This window comes from Hemitrygon akajei, chromosome 29, assembly GCF_048418815.1.
Source record: "Hemitrygon akajei chromosome 29, sHemAka1.3, whole genome shotgun sequence".
NCBI lineage: Eukaryota > Metazoa > Chordata > Chondrichthyes > Myliobatiformes > Dasyatidae > Hemitrygon > Hemitrygon akajei.
Genome location: NC_133152.1, coordinates 5,150,395 through 5,167,644, shown reverse-complemented (window position 1 = coordinate 5,167,644; position 17,250 = coordinate 5,150,395). Strand labels below are relative to the sequence as shown.

The 17,250-nt window shown below is 40.6% G+C and overlaps 1 protein-coding gene across 4 annotated transcripts in view; it reads right to left on the bottom strand.

Annotated features, from left to right (window-relative positions):
* Positions 1-996: 996 nt before the first annotated feature.
* The window catches only part of zbtb40 (zinc finger and BTB domain containing 40), a 133,572-nt gene continuing 117,318 nt past the window's right edge, over positions 997-17,250 (bottom strand). For all 4 annotated transcript variants that reach the window (XM_073031656.1, XM_073031659.1, XM_073031657.1 and 1 more), the window contains one exon: positions 997-14,661. In XM_073031656.1, the coding sequence (XP_072887757.1) occupies positions 14,458-14,661 (204 nt within the window). In that variant the 3' untranslated portion in view covers positions 997-14,457. The remainder of the gene's footprint in view (positions 14,662-17,250) is intronic.

Genomic DNA, 17,250 nt, shown 5'->3' with positions numbered 1-17,250 from the left:
ATTTAAATATTTGATTTGTATCTTAGAAGTTAAACAAATCATGGAATGGCAGATCTCAAGCCTAAAAAGTCACCCGTTACTCTCTCTTGTGATGCACCCAAATTGTTCAGTATTTTCAACAATTGCTGATATGGCTGTAAATTTTTTTGTTTCACTAAACTTGGTATCAGGAACTGAGGATGCTCAAATAGTTCAAAAGGATCTTGAAGAAAAAGGCAATGTTTTAAAGCAGGGGTTCCCAATCTGGAGTCCATAGACTCCTCGGTTCATGGTAGGGGTCCATGTCATATATATAAAAAAGGTTGGGAGGCCCTGTTTCAGATGTTTTTCATGACCTGAGCACGTATCCATGAACCTGTTTAATTTTAATTATCATTTTCTTTGCAATTTAACAATCAATTATTTGCTTGTATTTTAAGTAGCCTTTATATACACAGCAGTCTAATATGCCTCTAGTGGACATATATAGTTCTAAAGCTTCTTTGGTCTTTCACTAAGTGGCTAGTAGTTTCTCATTGTTTGATATTACCACAGTATTAAATAATTATTTTTAATTGATTATTTATGGAGTTTTCTTATCTTTTGGCTATAAAAAGTTGTTTTATGCTAGGCACAATTTTAGTTCCTCTCTTTTCAAGTAGCATTGACCCCGTCATTGTTCTGTTCCTGTTCTTTGTTCTATCATCTCTTAATGAAATGATTACAAAGCAACAGATTTTATGCCTCATTCCTGACTTCTAAAATAGTCTCAGACTTAAATTCAGAATCCAACAGTGATATACGGTATACAGATAATTACTTGTTTTTTCATAAAAGTTACAGCAAACTCAACACAGCAGTTAATTTGGGTAAATTTTCCAAAGTGTACCCACTATATTAAAATATATCACTAGACAACTTGAAGAGATCTCAGTGTAGCTATGGGATAAAAATAAAAGAACTCCAATAAATTCAATATAATATGCATAATAAATGCTCAGAAACCTGGACATGGTCTAAATCAGTTTTTATTCACACTGCAAACTTTAACTTGCATTCTGCATAGTTCTCACAGGGTATATTTTAAAAAGTGAACCAGTTTAAACTGTGCAATATTTTCTAGGGTTCACAACTCTAATGTTCATCTGGAACTCTTTCACTCTGCCCTCATTCCTTGTTTCCAGTTGTGCCCCCCCACTACCCCACCACTCATTAAGCTGAAATTGATGAACAGGGCTACAGTGAAAAGTTCCATTTAAATCAAGTGATCACAATGACCAAACATGCTATAATAAAGGTAATTTTAAATGAACATTTAATACATATCAGCTATATTTACATTGTCCGCTGGAATATAAAAGAACAAAATTAGCAAGTAGATGTTGCCAGATTTCTTGGATGGTCCCTTCATTATGAAGGACATTTATTTCCTCTTTTTTTTTTTCAAAAAATAAAGCTGCATTTCAAACATTTTAAATTATTTCAAAACTAAACTGGGAATATTTTTAGGTTATAATATAAATGGATTCTCATTGTCCATCTTCTGGGAATCCTTAATTTTATTCCATTGCAAAAATAAAATCAATTCTATCATGCTATAGAATAAAAAAATAACAAAATCTCAGTGGGTTTATGATTCAGGAGGCATTGGAGGGCATTATGAGATGATAAGGAGATTTTAATGGATCTGGCTATAAAAAGCAATCTCACTTCTTAAGTTATATCAATATTCTTGCCTTTTACAAGGTTAATAGAGGAGACAGATGAAATTTCATTACTTTGTTCAATGTTAACACTTGTGGTTCAGGCAGTTAAAAGGCGACAAATTTACAACTCCAATCGCAATTGCCTGCCATAATTAAATATTGTTTCATGACATCATTAAAGACCTGTCTTTTTAATTATCTTTCTATTCTTCACATCCAGTAGCACCTACACCATAGATGGTAAATTCAGCTAACTCGGTTATGCATATTAAAATCTTAAATAGATGGAATATACAGTTACATCCACATTTTCTACCAAGTTATTTAACTACTTGAGTATGAAACTGAGCATCAAGCATTCAAATTGTGTTAGCAACTCAATTTAAAGCTGGTCAGAGTGTCAAACGACATTACACAGGAAATAGAACATTTTAAGGGTTTGTAAGCAAAACTGATTTGAGCATAAGTTAAGACAAGCTGTCAGTTGGTCAGCTAAGTGCCATCAAGGTTCAGTATTTCAATTTTTTTCCCCATTCTTAGCAGGTGAACACTCTTACACTGAACCACTTCCACAATATATATTCATTTAACACTTCTGAAAGAGAGCTCAGACCTCAAAGCAGTGTCTGCTGAGAACTGAACTGAATTTTAAGATATCTCAAACGTGGTTCCATTTCAATCTCATGGAGGACAAATCTACCTGAACTGTCAGACTCCAGGGAAGAAAATGTCAACATTCCTTAAAAGCTGACCTTCCTGTCTTCCCTTTCCAGCTCTTGCTTTCTTAAACAAAGCTTATGTGGTAGCTTGAGCAAATATGTCCAGCTACAGCTCACCACCTCTATTCAGAAGTAAAACCTACTATTTGCCTTTTACAGTTTACTTGGCCACTGCCTGAGAACATTTAAACTCACTGACTGGTTATCCTGTGAGACTGAATCTGCAAAGTACGTTCATGCTACACTGTTCCCTTGAACATTCAATATGGCTGTATTCCTGCATCTCTTTTTCTCCTGGTGACTTTACTTGGAGGCTTTCTCATCTGTTTCAGTTTTCAAAAAAGACATATATATTGGAGTGTATTTGCACCATTTGTTTTTATTTTTTAGTGCATGCTGTTATGTATGCACTATGATGTTGAACATTATGGCAAATATATTTAACTCATGCATTCTCTCCCCTATATAGTATATAAACCATGATCAATTAAAGTTATTTTCTTACGTTGTAATAGCCTTATCTGACCAATGGTTCTGTATCTCACTATTAAATAAATAGATGCATTGGAATGACACAGAGTGTGTTAATAGACCACAATAGCAAAATGCCAACAATGCAGGAAACTAGAAATGAAACTTGCCAGAAACATGAAGCAGCTATGGAAAAAGATAAACAGATAATGTTTGGAGTGGAGGATTTCAGTGGTCCTTGTTAAGGTTAACAATCTCAAGAATTAACTCTCCACGCAACTCTTTCACTGTTTACAGAACTTAGTTACTTTGTTTATAAAAATGTTTTTGGGAAAGTTCACATGCACAGTCACATAGGAGCAGAGGACACAGATATATGAAATGCTTAGTTTTATAGATAAAATATAGAGTAAACCATTAACATTGAATCACTGGACATTAATTCATGTCCATGGAATATATATTTACATCTGATATGTTAAAAGTGTGAGCAGGAATTAAATCATTTTTAAGAAATCTACCTGAACAATTACATACATTCAGCTTTGAAAGCAGATGGTCAATAACATAAATGAGACTTTTACACAATCAGGCATGGACAAATTGATATTCATTCTTTTCATTACCTAGCTGGATTTCACCCTACACTAACTGGAATTGAAATTATTCAAAATGTTTAACATTATTAGGAGTTCACTGGCCCTTCTGGAGTGAATACTAACAAATTGAAAGTCTAATCACACTGCTAACCAAATTCTAACTGTTTTGTATCTGTACCTTCAAGTTAAAACATTTTTAAGTGCTGGAATGCACTAGAAGATTACTGAAAAGTATACATCTGATAGGCTGAACATGTAAAATGATATTCTAAACCTGAAATGGAGTCACACTCTACCAAGTACGGGACTGAAACTCACATTCAATGGGAGTAAAACTTGCCATGTATAAAAGGATTAGTTCTTATTTCAATTAGAATGTGATCAATAAATTCATTGAAGGGAAGCTACCAACTAATACAAATAAACAAAATTCAGATAAGCATCACACTGCAGAATTCATTGGGGGTGGTAATGAATTCTTTAGGAATGCCGAGGGACATTGATGAAGTGGATGTAAACAGAGTAGATGTTAATTATCTTGTTTTACTGACGGAGGCTATGAGATTGCGAATAATAGAGATCAACCCAAAAACATGGTTGTTATTAATGTAGTTAGTGCCTGGATTTCTGATATGATTAAAATTGTGCATCTTTTGAGTAATGATATGGGCAACATTAGTGATATGAAGATTTGTCTTGAATATTTGCTTAATGATGCAGATAAAAGTGATGCCGCTGGTAAGAGGTTGTGTTAATTGATAAAATTTCTAGTTCTGGAAATGAAAGGTGAGTACACTAGAACAACTGAGTGAGTTAGGGCAGGTAATGCTGATAAGAGTGGTTGAGACAAAAAGAAATCTGATGTCAAGAGAAGATACGAAGTGCAAAGGAGAGTAAGCGATGCTCCAAAAATTGCATGGAGATCATAGAGCCTTGGCCAGGCAGGTGACGGTGGGGTTCCACCAACAATGAATATTGTAGCAAGTAAAGCCTTCCCCGCCACTGAGCACATCCACACAAAGCATTGTGCAGGAAGGCACCATTCATCATGAGAGCCTCCACTCACCAGGTCATGCTGTCTTCTCGTTGCTGCCACCAGAAAGGTTGAGGAGCCTCAGGACTCGCACCACCAGGTTCACGTACAGTTATTACCCTTCAAATATCAGGCCTTTGAACCAGAGGGGATAACATCACTCACCCCATCACTGAACTGTTACCACAACCTACGGACTCACTTTCAAGGACTGTTAGTCTCATGTGCTTGATATTTATTAATTATTTATTAATTATCTGGGGGTGGGGGGGGGCGGTGAGGTCTGGGCCTGATGTCCCACTCACCCAGGAAAAGTGCACACGCAATACATCGCCTCTCCTTTCCCAGTGTAGTGATCGCCTCATGGTCACTGTCTAGCTTGCTAGGCAGGAGGTCACTGCAAATGGCCTCTCCTACACTACTGTGTCCGTAGCAACATCTTCTCATTGGTGCCCCCATTTCCACCGAGCTTGCTACGTTGTGGCGTGACCGAATATCCGGCGGTATAACTGGATGGGTAGGCTGGGCTCGTTAGCCTTGGTTGGCAGCCAGCCTAAGAGAAGGACAACTCTGACTCCAAACCCGGGCAGGTGGGGCTCGTTAGCCTTGTCAGGCCATCCACCTAGGTGAAGGACAGTCCGATGTAACTCCTAGGACCCGAGGACCTCGCTGTCACCGTCCCAGCTTGCTCGGCTATGGCAGATGAACCCCGGGTGTAAAGGGTGGGGCCAGTACCGCACACACTGCCCTCCACGTAAAAAAACCATTGCGCAGGCCGAAGGACACGCCCACGTCTACGACCATCCTCCCCCGACCATTCATCAAGCCCTGTAGCGATGGGAAAGGGGCAAAAACGGCAGGTAGATGACGACACTGGAAGCCGCAGTTCCGATCCTGCATGTAGGCAGTTCAGGTGTACTGATGTTGACCCCGGAGATGACGATATCATTCGGCAGCACCCTGAACGACCAAGCAGCCTTCTCCGGGGACAGCACAGCTTGCTCCACATGGAGAGGGGCCTAGAAAAGGTGGCCTAATCGAAGATCATTTCCATTTCCCCCAGTTGGCTAGCCACGGTCAATGGGCATCCTCAAATGCGGTCAAACAACAACAAAAAAAGAAAAAAGTACACGCCTGCCTCACAAGCAGTGCAAGGACTAAAGCCTGCATGCTGGAACATCAGAACCATGCTCAATTCAGCAGGCAGTGGTCGCCCAGAACAATGCTCCACTCTGGTTGCGCATGAACTTAAGACTGAAAGCTGACATCGTTGCTCTCAGTGAAGTCCGCTTCCCAGAGGAAGGCAGCCTTACACTGATCTGTGCAACCTCGTACAGAACGCCCCTGCAGACGACAAGGTCATCATCTTTGGCGACTTCAGTGCCAGAGTAGACCAAGATTCAGAAGCCTGGAAAGGAGTACCTGGCAAACATGGGTTTGGAAACTGCAATGACAACGGGCGCTTTCTGTTAGAGTTTTGCGCATCATCAACATAATTTTCCATCAGAAAGACAGTCTGAAGACAAACTTGGATGCATCCTCGGTCCAATCATTTGCACCTCATAGACTACATCTTGGTACACCAGAGAGACCTTTGGGATGTCTTACTCACCCGAGTGATGCCCAGCGCAGAGTGTCATATGGACCATCGTCTTGTCCGCTGCAAACTCAGTCTCCATTTCAAACCCAAGCGAAAGAGAGGAGGCACTCCAAGAAAGAAGTTTCAGGTTGGCAACTTGAAGTGAAAGCTGACTTCCAGGCGAATGTTCAGTCGAGATTTGAGGATCCCAGTTTCCCCACAGACCCCTCTCCAGAAGTGCTTTGGGGCACCTAAAAACCACCATCCTGCAGACCTCTGAAGAAGTCCTAGGGCTTTCCACAAAGAACAAGGACTGGTTCGATGAAAATAACCAGGAGATCCAAGAATTGTTGGCGAAGAAGAGATTCGCCCACCAAGCACACCTTGCTTAGCCATCTTGTCCTGGTAAGAAAGCAGCCTTCCACCTCGTATGCAGCAACCTCCAGCGCAAGTTTCGAGAGATTCAGAATGTGTGGTGGACCAACCTCGCAAAGAGAACTCAGCTTTGCGCAGACACCGGTGACTACAGAGGATTTTATGAAGCCCTGAAAGCGGTGTAAGGCCCTTCGCACCAGGTCCAGAGTCCCTTGCGCAGTGCAGACGGCCAGGCGCTCTTCACAGACAAGGTATCTATCCTGAACCGGTGATCGGAACACTTCCAGACTCTCTTCAGCGCCAACCGCATGGTCCAAGACTCAGCGATTCATCCCACAACAGCCAGAGAAAACAGAAATGGACTAGATTCCAGCCCTAAAAGAGACTGTCAAGGCCATAGAGCAGCTGAAAAGTGGCAAGGCAGCAGGAGTTCATGGAATCCCACCAGCGTTTTGGAAGCATGGGGGCCCAGCGTTACACACTACACTCGAGTTCTTTGCTGCTGGGAATAAGGCAAGCCACCACAGGACCTCTGTGATGCAGTCGTCATCGCCCTGTATAAGAACAAGGGGGAAAAGTCCAATAGCTCCAACTATCGGGGGATAACTCTGTTCTCCATTGCAGGAAAAATCCTTGCAAGAGTACTCCTGAACAGACTGGTGCCCATCATTGCAGAAGTACACCCCCCAGAGAGCCAGTGTGGCTTCAGAGCCAACAGGAGCATTAGGGTACTGACATGGTATTTGTTCTCAGGCAGTTCCAAAAATAAATGTAAGGAACAGAACAAGGGACTGTATGTGATGTACATTTGTCAATCTTACTAAAGTGTTGGACACTGTGAGCAGGGAAGGTCTTGTGGCTAATCGTGGAACGACTGGGGTGCCCCCCAAATTTCCTCAGCATGGTCATTCAGCTACATGAAGATCAGTGTGGCCAAGTCCGACACAACAATGACCTCTCAGAGCCGTTCCCAATAGGCAAAGGTGTAAAGCAAGGCTACATCCTCGCACCGACTCTTTTCACCATCTTCTTCAGCATGATGTTCGAAAGAGCCACAGAAGACCTTGATGGCGAGGACGGTGTCTACATCTGATACCGCACCGATGGCAGCCTGTTCAACCTGAGGCAATTACAGTCCCACACCAAGACATTGGAGCAAATCATCCGAGAGCTATTCTTTGCCAACAACGCTGCCCTTACTCCCTGCACAGAGACAGCCCTGCAGCATATAACATCTTGCTTTGTAGAGGCTGCCAAGCTCTTCGGACTGGAAGTCAGCTTGAAGAAGACAGAAGTTCTCCATCAGCCCGCACCTCAGGAAGATTACCACCCTCCTTGCATCACCATCGGCAAGGCAGAGCTAAAGACAGTCCACCAGTTCAGCTAACAGGGATGCACCATCTCGTCAGGTGCCAAGATCGACAAAGAGATTGACAACAGACTAGCAAAGGCAAACAGTGCATTCGGCAGGCTGTGCAAGAGAGTCTGGAACAACAAGCATCTGAAGAAAGGCACAAAGACAGCGTGTACAGAGCCATTGTACTGACCACCCTCCTGTACGCTCTGAGTCGTGGGTCCCTACTGTCACCACCTACGACTCCTTCAGCGCTGCCTCTGCACCATCCTTAACATCCACTGGAGTGACTTCATCATCAACATTGAAGTCCTTGAACAGGCGGAGGTCACCAGCATCGAGGCCATGCTGTTGAAGACGCAGCTGCGCTGGGCAAAGCACGTCTCCAGGATGGAGGATCATCGCCTGCCCAAGATTGTGCTGTATGGCGAACTCTCCACTGGCCACCATGACAGGGGGACACTGAAGAAGAGGTACAAGGACTCTCTGAAGAACTCCCTTGGTGCCTGTCACATTGCCCATCGCCAGTGGTCTACTCTAGCCTCTGATCGTGAAGTCTATCTCCTCCTTCAAGAGCGCACGCAGGGCTGGCCTTGAGGACAAAAGGAGAACGAGGAATAACCGTGACACAGAAAAGATTTTCCCTTGCAGTCGCTGCGGCCAGGTCTGCCTGTCCCGTATTGGCCTCGTCAGCCACCAGCGAGGCTGTAGCAGATGTAGGCAGCTCCCTTCCTAAATCTTCATTCGTGAAGCCAAGCCATGAAAGTTAATTATATTATTTCACTTTTTTCATTTGTATTTGCACAGTTTGTTGTCTTTTGCACACTGGTTGTCCGCCCTGTTGGGTGCTGTCTTCCATTGATTCTACTGTGGCTATTGGATTTACTGAGTATGCCTGCAAGAAAACAAATCTCAGGGTTGTATATGGTGACATACATGTACTTTGATAATAAATTTACTTTGAACTTTGAAGCCCGTGTTAGGGATAGGTTTGCTGTAAGCAATAATAAGGCCATCATTGATAAATTTATTGTGCTAATGCATCTTGCTAATAATACTTTTTTAAAGTTATTGATAGTTCTGTAGAGGTGACTGTAGACACACTAGAAAACTTTGGGATACTAAGGCAAGCCCCAGTGGAATTTGTGACAACAGATAGGAATTTAATAAAGAGCATGTTTTCATTATGCATAAGGTGTAGAAAGATCTCAGGAAATCTTAATACTAACAATTTGGTGAAATTAAACAAGACAAAATAGGTGATCTATTATAATCAGATCAATTATAAGAATTTTAACCAAAATTCTGGTCAAGAGATTAATAGTATTTTCATCAAAGACTATAAGGTATGCCAAAAATATACTTTTCATTCTTTAATAGGATTAAACATTGGAATGTTATTGTTAGATTTAGCATTTAGCATCTGTTGACTAGGTCAAATTTAAGCTGCCCAAAATTTTGAGCTGTTGGTAATATGTCAATTTTGTTATTCCTTAATCTTAAACAAAGTGTTCCATTATTTAAGAAGGGAAACAGGGATAACCCTGGTTACTATACACCAGCAATTCTCACATCAGTGATAGGGAAGTTAATGGAGAGAACTCTTAAGGATAGGATTTATAAGCATTTGGAAAACTGTGGCCTAATTAGGGACAGCTAGCACAGCTTTCTGTGGGTCAAGCCATGTCTTTCTTTCTTGACTGAATTTTTTGAAGAAGTGATGAGGGTGATTGATAAAGGTAGACCTCATGATGATGTCAAGATGGATTTTAGTAAGGTGTTTAACCTTTGTGGGAGGCTCATCCAGAAGATTTAGATGCATGGGATCCATGGTGAATTGGCCATTTGGATACAGAACAGGCTTGAAGACAGAGGAAGGTGGTCGAAGGCTGGAGGACTGCAATTTGTAGTGTTCCACAGGGATCTGTACTGGGACCTCTGCCTTTTGTGATCTATATAAATGACCTGGATGGATGGGTTAGTAAGCTTGCAGACGATACAAAGATTCGTAGTGTTGTAGATAGTATAGAAGACTGGAAAAAGATACAGCAAGATTCAGATCACTTGTAGACATGGGCAAGACCCTTAACAGTGCTGATGAGCAGAGGGATCTTGAATCCAAATTCATAGCTTCCAAGTTGATAGGGTGGTTAAGAATGCATGTGTGAACGCTTGTCTTTATTAGTCATGGCACTGAGTTCAAGAGTCAGAATGTTGCAACTTCATGGAATTATGATATTGTAGCCAAAGGTGAGACTTGGCTGTGGGAAGGCCAGGATTGGCTCAATATTTCAGGTTCCATTGTTTCAGATGTGACAGGGCAAGAGGGAGTAAAGGGAGAAGAGAGGCGTTACAAATTAAGGGAAATGTCATGGCAATGCTCAGTCAGGACAGACTGGAGAACTCATCTACTGAGGCTTAATGGGTGGAACTGAGAAATAAGAAAGGTACAACCATGTTAATTGGGCTAACAGTTAACTGTTAGAGACTGTTACAAGAAACATAAGGTTGTTATAGTTGATTTAACTTTCCATATATTGACTGGGACCAGATGTGACAGAATTTGTAAAATGTGTTCAGTAAAGTTTCCTTAATCAATGCACAGAAGTCCAAAGAGAGAGTGTGCATTATCGGATCTATTAGGCAATGAGATAGTGCAGGAGGCAGAAGTTTGCGTAGGGGAACACTTTGCATCTAGTGATCACAATACCATTATTTTCAAAGTAAAAATGGGAAAAGGATAATCTGGTCCACGGATTAAGATTCTAAATTGGAGAAAGATCAATTTTGATGGTATCAGAAAGGATCTGGCAAGTGTGGATTGGGACAGGCTGTTTTCAGGTAACAGCACTTTTGGTAGGTGGGAGGTCTTCAAAAGTGAAATTTTGAGAATACAAAGTTTATACGTGCCTATCAAGATAGGAGGTAAAGATAACAGGTTTCAGGAACCTTGGTTTTCAAGAGATACTGAAGCCCTGGTTAAGAGAAAAAAAAGAGGTACATTGCAGGTATCAGCAGGTAGGAACAAATGAGGTACTTATGGAGAATGGGAGATGCAAGAGAACCATTTAAGAAAGAAATCAGGAGGGCTAAAAGAAGGCATGAGGTTGCCCTAGCAGACAAGGCGAAGGAGAATCCTAACAGCTTCTACAGATATATTAAGAGCAAAAGTTTAAAAGCGATAAAATTGATCCTCTGGGAAATCAGAATGGTAATCTATGCCTGGAGCCAAAAGAGATGGGGGGAGATCTTAAATGGATTTTTTGCATTTGCATTTACTCAGGGGACAGACACAGAGTTTATAGAAGTGAAGTAAAGCAACAGCAAGGTCATGGACCCTATATAGAATTCACAGGAGATGTTTGATGCCTTTAGGCAAATTAGGGAGGATAAATTCCCAGGGCCTGTCAAGGTATACCCACGGGCCCTAAGGGAAGCAATTGCAGAAATTACAGGGGCCCTAGCAGAGATATTTAAATCATCCTTTGCGACAGATGAGGTACTGGAAGATTGGAGGATAGCTAATAGATTGCTTAAGAAAGGATTTAAAATTAAACCAGGAAATTATATCTCAATGAGCTTGATATCAGTAAAGAGGAAGTTATTGGAAGGTATTCTAAGGGGCCAGATATATGAGTATTCAGATAGACAGGGACTGATTAGGGATTGACAGCATGGCTTTGTGCATGGTAGATCATGTCTAACCAACCTCTGAGTTTTGAGGAAGTTACCAGGAAAGCTGATGAAGACGAGATAGTGGATGTTGTCTACATGGACCTTAGCAAGGTACTTGACAAGGTCCTGAATGGGAAAGTGGTCAGGATGGTTCAGTCGCTCAGCATTCAAGATGAGGTAGTAAATTAGATTAGACATTGGCTTTGTGGGAGAAGCCATGGTTGTGGATGTTGCCTCTCTGACTGGAGACCCGAGACCTGTGACTAATGGGTACACTGCAGGAATTATGTTGGGTCCATTGTTGTTTGCCATCTATAATCACCAATCTGCATGATAATGTAGTTAACTTGATCTGCAAATTTGCAAATGACACCAAGATTTCAGGTGTAGTGGACAGTGAGGAAGACTATCAGAGCTTGCAGCAGAATCAAGACCATCTGGAAAAATGGGCTGAAAATGGCAGAGAGAATTTAACGCAAATTATGAGGTGTTTCACTTTGGGAAGACGAACCAGGGTAGGCCTTGAACGTTAAATGGTAAGGCACTTAGATGTGTGGTAGAAGAAAGTAATCTGGGAATACAGGTCCCTAATTCATTGAAAGTGCCAGCACAGGGAAACAGGGTTGTAAAGAAAGCTTGTGGCACACTGACCAAAATATTGAGTACAGGAAATGGGAAGCTAAGTTGAAGATTGAGGGGGATTTGATAGCGGTATACTAAATTATGAGGGGTATAGAGGGGGTAAATGCAATAGAGCTTTTTTCACTGAGTACAATGGGAGGGAGTACAACTACAGGTCATGGGTTAAGGACGAAAATGAAATACTTAAGCAGAACATGAGGGGAAATTTCTTCAGACAGTCATGACAGTGTGGAACAAGCTCCTAGTACAACTGGTACATGCAAGCTCGATTTCAATGTTTAAGAGGAGTTTAGATAAATACATAGATGGGAGGGGTATGGAGAGCTATGGCCTGGGTACAGGTCAATGGGACTTGACAGTTTTAATGGTTTGGCACAGACTAAATGGGCTGAAGGTCTGTTTCTGTGCTGTACTTTTCTATGACTCTATAACTATGACTTTACAAAACTCCAGCTGGGCTGCATCTGGAGTACTGCATACTGTTCTGGTTGCACCACTAAAGCAGGATTTGGAGAGGATGCAGAAGAGGTCTACCAGGATGCTGCCTGGATTAGATGGCATGTGCTACAGAAACTTAGAAATCTATAGCACATTACAGGCCCTTTGCCCCACAATGTAACCTACTCTAGAAACTGCCTAGACTACTGCATAGTCGCAGTAGGGAACCATCTTCAATGAAAAGAACAAGGATTTCTGCAACAGGCCTCCACAGAGCCCTGATTTCCATATCATCAAGGCTGTCTGGGATTACCTGCAGAGACAGCAATGAGACAGCCAGCCAAAGTCAGCAGAAAAAAACGTGACAAGTTCTCAAAGAAGCTTGGAAAACCAACCAGCTGATTTTATTATAAAACTGCACTAGTGTACCCAAGATAATTGATGCAGTTTTAAAGACAAAGGGTAGTTACACCAAATGCTGATTTAGGTTTTTTTTTAATGGTTTACTGCTCTTTATAGTAAAATGTTTTGATATTTAGAAACTTTTCATTTCATGATTTTGGCAGTATCTTTTCTTCACAGAATATTTTTTTCTGGGGCCTAAGACTTTTCCACAGTACTCTAGAGGCACATAGAGATTTCTTAAGAGACATGTAGATAGGCACATGAATGTGAGTGAAATGGAAGGATATGGACATTCTGTAGGCAGAAGGGATTTGTTCAGTTAGCTATTTGCTTATTCATTTCATTGATCTGGGACAACATTATGGGCTGAGGATCTATGGTCTATGTTCTATCAGAAAGATTGGTAGTGATTATCGGAAAATGTGTTAAGACACTACATCCCTCTAACTTGCATTTTTTTAAGCTTTGAGGCAAATGTACATGCAGTGAATAGACACAAGACAGGAAATGTAATTGCATCCAGCATGAATCCAAATAGACTAGTATAGAAAGAATATTTTTAGAGAAAACAAAATGGTAGCCCAATTCCTCTTTACTTCAGTGCATCAAATGATGAAGAAATCTATTCAGTCATTTTAAAGTTTTAAGAGCAGTCTATTAAAGTTGGTTTTGGAAAAAAAAACTGATCCATTTAGTGTGTAATTCATCAATAACATGGATAACTCTCTTTGTTTATTCAATGGACCACCAACCTGAAACATTGATTCAAATGTGGTCCCTGCTGTGAACTAATTCCCTAAGTGTGAGTAATAACAGAAGCAACTGAATAATCCAGAGGTTTTTCTGTATTCAAATCTATCTTGTTAATCAGCAACACAAAGGCCCTCATTCTTTAATGTATTTTAATTGTACCCAAGATAAATTACTCCTGAGACTACAGTCATCTTTTTTTAAATCAAAAAACATCCAGTGCTCAAGGACAGAGGTAGTCAGCCTATAAGCAGGGAAAAACTCTGGCCTTGCACCTCCCTATGTTGGAATGCCTGGAAAAATTCAGATATTCCCCTTCTTTGCTACACCACCTTAGGATGAACTTCTGATCACATCTGGTCCAGGTGATTCATTCCTCATACTGTGAATATGAATTTCTTTTTTAAAACATCCTCCACTATTGCCCAAGATACTCTACTGTTTAAAACGAACCAGGCTTTAGGAGATCACACAGTGCTATTGCTACTAGGTTCACTGTAGATTCAGCCCAACAACCTTTCCTCTGAAGGATACCGTGTCTCTACAAACATTCAGGAGTTGCAAGACATTAGCGTTAACAGGTTTCAAAACCTTAAAGTCATTGCAAAAAACACTCTCTTGAGATCTACAAATTGAAATGATGTGTGATCCTAGGCAAGATGAAAAGACAATGCTCTGTTAACATTCCTGAAGTCTTCCAATTGTGCTTTGGACAATTATCTTTACACATTCTCATGGGGTCTCTCCACAGATGAGTGTCACAGTTCCATCTAATATATCGTCCACTTTCAGAGCCACAATTTCATGTTGTCCTGATGAACCACTGTGTGAATCGGGCAATGCCACATATACCTGTGATTCAACACCGGTCAGGTGAGTCTCCTCCACCGATATCACCTGCTGGGTAGTTGTCAACTGTTCAGATGTTTGGATAACCTACATTAAAAAAAAATCAAAAATCAGTATGACAAATAAAATTTTTATGAATTTACAAAGACTACTTTTATTAGGTACACTTGTTCATTAATGCAAAGATCCAATCAGCCAATTATGTGGCAGTAACTCAATGTATAAAAAGCATGTAGACACGGTCAAGAGACTCAGACTAAACAAGAGGATAGGGAAAAATGTGATCTAAGTGACTTTGACCATGGAATGATTGATGGTGCCAGACAGGGTGGTTTGAGTATCTCAGAAACTACTAATCTCTTGGGGTTTTCACACACAGTGGTTTCTAGAGTTTACAGAGAACGGTGTGAAAAACAAAAAAAAACATTCAGTGAGTGACAGTTCTGTGGGAGAACACACCTTGTCAGAGGCGAATAGTCAGACTGGTTCACGCTGACAGGAAGGCAACAGTAACTCAAATAACCAGCGTTGCAACAATGGTGTGCAGAAGAACATCTCTGAATAAACAATATGTAGAACTTGAAGTGGATGAGCTACAGAGGTAGAAGACCACATCAGGTTCCACTCTTATACCTAATAAAGTGGCCACTAAGTGTATACTGGAAAATACTTCAGATCCTGGAAGTCAAAAGTAAGAATGGAAAACACTGGAAATACTCCACAGTCTATGCTCACAGGAGTTAAGGTTTCTGGTCAAGGCCTTTCATCAGAACTGGAAGATGTCCAAAATGAACAGAAGAAAGTTACAACAAAATCTAATTCAAAGAGAGAACATCAAACTTTAGCACAGGTGTTTCCTTGGCTACTTAGTTGTTCTTAATTTCAATATTTTATAAGACAATTTCAACTTAAGTACATAAAAATTTAAGATCGTTAGATGTACGGTCCACCTGCCTTTCCTTACACTGTTTCTCTCTCCAAATACTTGTGTTTAACTTCACAGAGAACACAATTTCTTGTATCTCTTTGCTATCTACACCCTCATCAAGTTAACATAAAACAAAGCATGGCAGTGGTTGGATATACTTCAGATGGAAAGGTGGACTGTGGTGGTGTTCCCCAAAGATCAGTTATGGCATCATCAGTTTATTTAGCTTCTGAAAAAGTCTATCCCAGTCTATGACAACAAGCATTTAAAAAGTCTATCATATAAAAGTTTATACAAGATTATATAAAAGTTGGCAAAATGGCAAATGGTGATGAGGATAATTATGAATTTAGGGATGCCAGATGGAGCGGAATGGGCAAAGGCATGAAATGATGTTCTTTTGCTGCACTAATAAATTGTAACTAACAACATTTTGTAAATTTTGGGAGAACTTAATAATCATTAGTTAATCGTTGGTCAGATCAGAAGCCACCAGAACCATATTGATTCATTGGATGGAGGGGTTGTAAAGATGTAAAGACTTAGAAAGAACTTAGCAGGGATTATCAGGAAATTATCAGTTGCAATGAGAGATTGGGAAAGTTAGGTCTTGACACAAATATAACCCAAGAATTTCTCTTAATGATAGGAACCTTTTGATGGAGCAAAACAAATTCTCCTGGCAAATGTGTCAATAAAAGACGTCACGCAATTGAATTAATGGCTAAATGACCTAGCGAGAGGAATTACTAACTTCCCCCCCAACCCATTCTAATGTCATGCAAGAATCCAGAACACGCTACATAATAATAAATTTACCTGGGACATAGACAGGCATCACAGATGGTGAACTTACGGGTTTTAGATAAAATGTACAAGCACTCTTTCAAGGAACAACATAGGCTTTGCAAAACAACCATCTTAAGGCAGTAAATCTCATACATGGCTCCACACCCTGCAGCTGTGAATGAGATAGTGACTTATAGCATGTACTAGATCTGAGAACTTAATTTCACCTCATGACTGAAAAGAAAGCATCTGCCAGCTTAAACTGAGTAAAGCTGTTCATGCTGCCTCCATTATAGCCAATGTTAATGGAAGTTATCCTGCCATCCTGTTGCTGCTTAGATTATTGTGGGCTTATCCACGCCAACATAAACCTATTCCATTCTAACAAGGAAAAATAAAGCTTTTTACTTTATGTTCTGGCACTTAATCCTTGAGCATGCTCTTGAATATGCTGAATGCTGTATGCAATGGCAGCCATTGACAGTGATCCATTGTAGTTAGCACTACAAAAACTTTGCAATGTTCTGCACACCAAGGTGTAAAATACGAAGGGAAAATAGAATCCGCAAAAATAATTTACAGTTGAAGTCAGAAGTTCACATACACCTTAGCCAAATACATTTAAACTCAGTTTTTCACAATTCCTGACATTTAATCCTAGAAAACACTCCCTGCCTTAGGTCAGTTAGGATCACTACTTTATTTTAAGAATGTGAAATGTCAGAATAATAGTAGAGAGAATGATTTATTTCAGCTCATTACATTCTCAGTGCGTTAGAAGTTTACATACACTTTGTTAGTATTTGGTAGAATTGCCTTTAAATTGTTTAACTTGGGTCAAATGTTTTGGGTAGCCTTCCACAAGCTTCTCACAATAAGTTGCTGGAATTTTGTTCCATTCCTCTAGACAGAACTGGTGTAACTGAGTCAGGTTTGTAGGCCTCCTTGCTCACACACGC